Source organism: Asparagus officinalis, chromosome 3, assembly GCF_001876935.1.
Source record: "Asparagus officinalis chromosome 3, Aspof.V1, whole genome shotgun sequence".
NCBI classification, from domain to species: Eukaryota; Viridiplantae; Streptophyta; class Magnoliopsida; order Asparagales; family Asparagaceae; genus Asparagus; species Asparagus officinalis.
The window spans coordinates 98,982,943-98,985,616 of NC_033796.1; the positions used below are offsets into that span (position 1 = coordinate 98,982,943).

General features: G+C 36.9%; 1 protein-coding gene across 1 annotated transcript; it reads left to right on the top strand.

Moving 5' to 3' along the window:
- On the top strand, positions 735-2,120 carry LOC109832404. Its single transcript, XM_020399779.1, has 5 exons — positions 735-800; positions 876-992; positions 1,114-1,250; positions 1,362-1,716; positions 1,805-2,120. The coding sequence occupies exons 1-5, from the start codon at positions 774-776 to the stop codon at positions 1,877-1,879; spliced, it is 711 nt and encodes a 236-aa protein (XP_020255368.1). The 5' UTR covers positions 735-773; the 3' UTR covers positions 1,880-2,120.

The following is a 2,674-nucleotide window of genomic DNA, read 5'->3' on the forward strand; positions in this document are numbered from 1 at the left end:
CCCCTCCCGACCCCCCCTCCTCCGGAACCTCCCGACCCCCCCTCCTTCGGCGGTGTCCGTTGCGGAAATCAGTTTAAAAGGTATGATTTTTCTACTGAGCTTTAGAAATTTCAATTTTATTATTAATTATTGTTGAATTTGGTTAAAAACCCTAATTATGTTGAAAAATAAACGAGTTCAATTCTGAAAATCCTAACTTAATTAAATACATGTTAATTCATTTGAACAACACTAGTTATCATTATTGAGTTTTAAACACTTATAAACCCTAACTCATTTAAGTTTCATTCGTGCTATAAGTATGTGTGATTATTTAAGTTTGTGATGTGAAAATATGTGAAATAATTTTTTGTAAAAAATAGAGTGATATATAACACATTATAAATTTTTATAATGTGTTATAATCCAATTTAGGTGAATAAAAAAATAACGTTATCCCTAGACTTCCGTCCAATAATTACATCCAATTATTTGGACTTATAATATATGATATACGACTCAGATTTGGGTAGGAGACGAAGTTTTCTCCCAAAAATGAGCGTTTATTTTATATTATAGGAATAAAAAATTGGTACTGAAATTCGTAATTATTGGATCTGTCCTTCTCGGACGGGTTAGGAATATAGTAGTGCATACATCCAACTTTGTATACTTTGTATATTTTCATTCTTGAAAGTTTTGACAGCACGTAGTCGTTGTTCTCCGTGTACAATAAGCGTATGTTGTACAAGAAGCTGCATGACCACCACTTGGGCTCACACTCCTATGCCAATATGGAGGATGTTTATTGTCAGGATACGGTAGATTTTCGTCTAAAGTTTTGATGAATTTAATGATTAGTATGATTATGAGTGTGATAATATATAATATGACAGGGAAAATCATTAATGCCAATACACTTGAGGGCGAAAGCGGCGTATGGCATTTTCCGTGATAGATATAGGGGTGATGAGAAGAATCGAGATAAGATCAAGGCAAATCTCGAGTTGGTGGTGAGAGTTATACATATCTTGTGTAGTATTATTAATTCTATTTTGTTGTTAATATTATGAGGAAATGAGAACACAAATAACATTGTCTTTACCATGAATTAATTATATATTTGTGCTTTAGGAGGGATTTGAGGCTGCATCCAAGGAGGCTGCAACTGTGTATATGTCGCAGCAGGAGGAACAATCTGAGCCGGACCCTCACATGCTTTCTGCAGAGGACAACATTACTCTCACACAGCATTTGATGGGTCATAATAGGTATGGATGTAGAAAATTTGAATCAATTTGAATACTACATTCCTATTTATATTTTTTTATCATTATTGAATTCGAGATTAAAATTTAATATTTGTTTCTCCCTAAACATAGGAGAGGGAGATATCCTCTGTATGGTGTTGGAGCTTCACCCGGCGTAAGCATGAGGTCATCCACAGCATCCTCCACAGCATTTACATCCATGAGAGCAGCCCCGCCTCGGTTCCAGGCTATGCCATTTGTCGCACGTATCTCTGCATATTTGCTTGACAAGATTGACTCGGAGCTACATATCCAGGTGACTAATGAGATGACAAGAGTTGCGCTGACGGCGAACTCGATGGATGATCTCCTGGGGTATGTCATGCAATATTTAAGCGGTGTGATTCCTCATGGCGCGTATGGTGGTGTTATACGGATTATAAGCTCGCTTGGCGATAATTCCGGTGCTGGTCAGAGCAGCACTCAGGTACCTTATTTTTTTCTTAAAATAATAAATTCATTTATATTTAATATGTATTAAACACCCCTTAATGATTATTCAATTGACCATTCAGAGTGGAGATATTGGAGGGAGCAGCACACGTTCTCGTAACCAGGATAGAGATACTGCCGACGACGACGACCGATGAGGTTTATGAGGTTTTTTGTGGATTTTTAATGCAATGAACAGCTTTATCTGTTATAACAATACTTATATGCGTGTTGGATGTTATAACAATACTTATATGCGTGTTGGATGTTATAACAATACTTATATGCGTGTTGGATTTGTTTATTACGCTGGAATTGATTATATTATGGCTGGATCTGTGCATTATGTTGGATTTGTATATTTTTGGGTTTGAATGGAATTGTCTAAAATCTTGATTATATTTGGATGGTTGGATGTATTCATATATACAGTATTTATTGTATGTATTCATGTATTGGTGTAATTGTACAGGGAAATACAAATTGTAATATATTTTTTTTGCTGGAAAAAGATCAATCTAGACGGAATTCCGTCTAGTATGAACCAAACTAGACGGAAATTCCGTCTAGGTTGTAATAATCAACCTAGACGGACTTCCGTCTAGGTTGGTTCCTTATAGACGGAATTCCGTCTAGGGTCAACCTAGACGGCTTTCCGTCTAGGTTGACAACCTAGACGGATTTCCGTCTAGGTTGACAACCTAGACGGTTTTCCGTCTAGGTTGTTAACGTAGACGGATTTCCGTCTAGGTTAACAATCTAGACGGAAATATAACTTCCGTCTAGGTTGGTTTCCGTCTAGATTGATCAATTTAGACGAAAATCCGTCTAGTTTGATCCAAACTAGACGGTAACAGAATAAACCAATCTACCTAGACGGATTTCCGTCTAGATGATCCAACCTAGACGGATTGTAGACCAACCTAGACGGAAATTTCCGTCTAGGTTGGTCG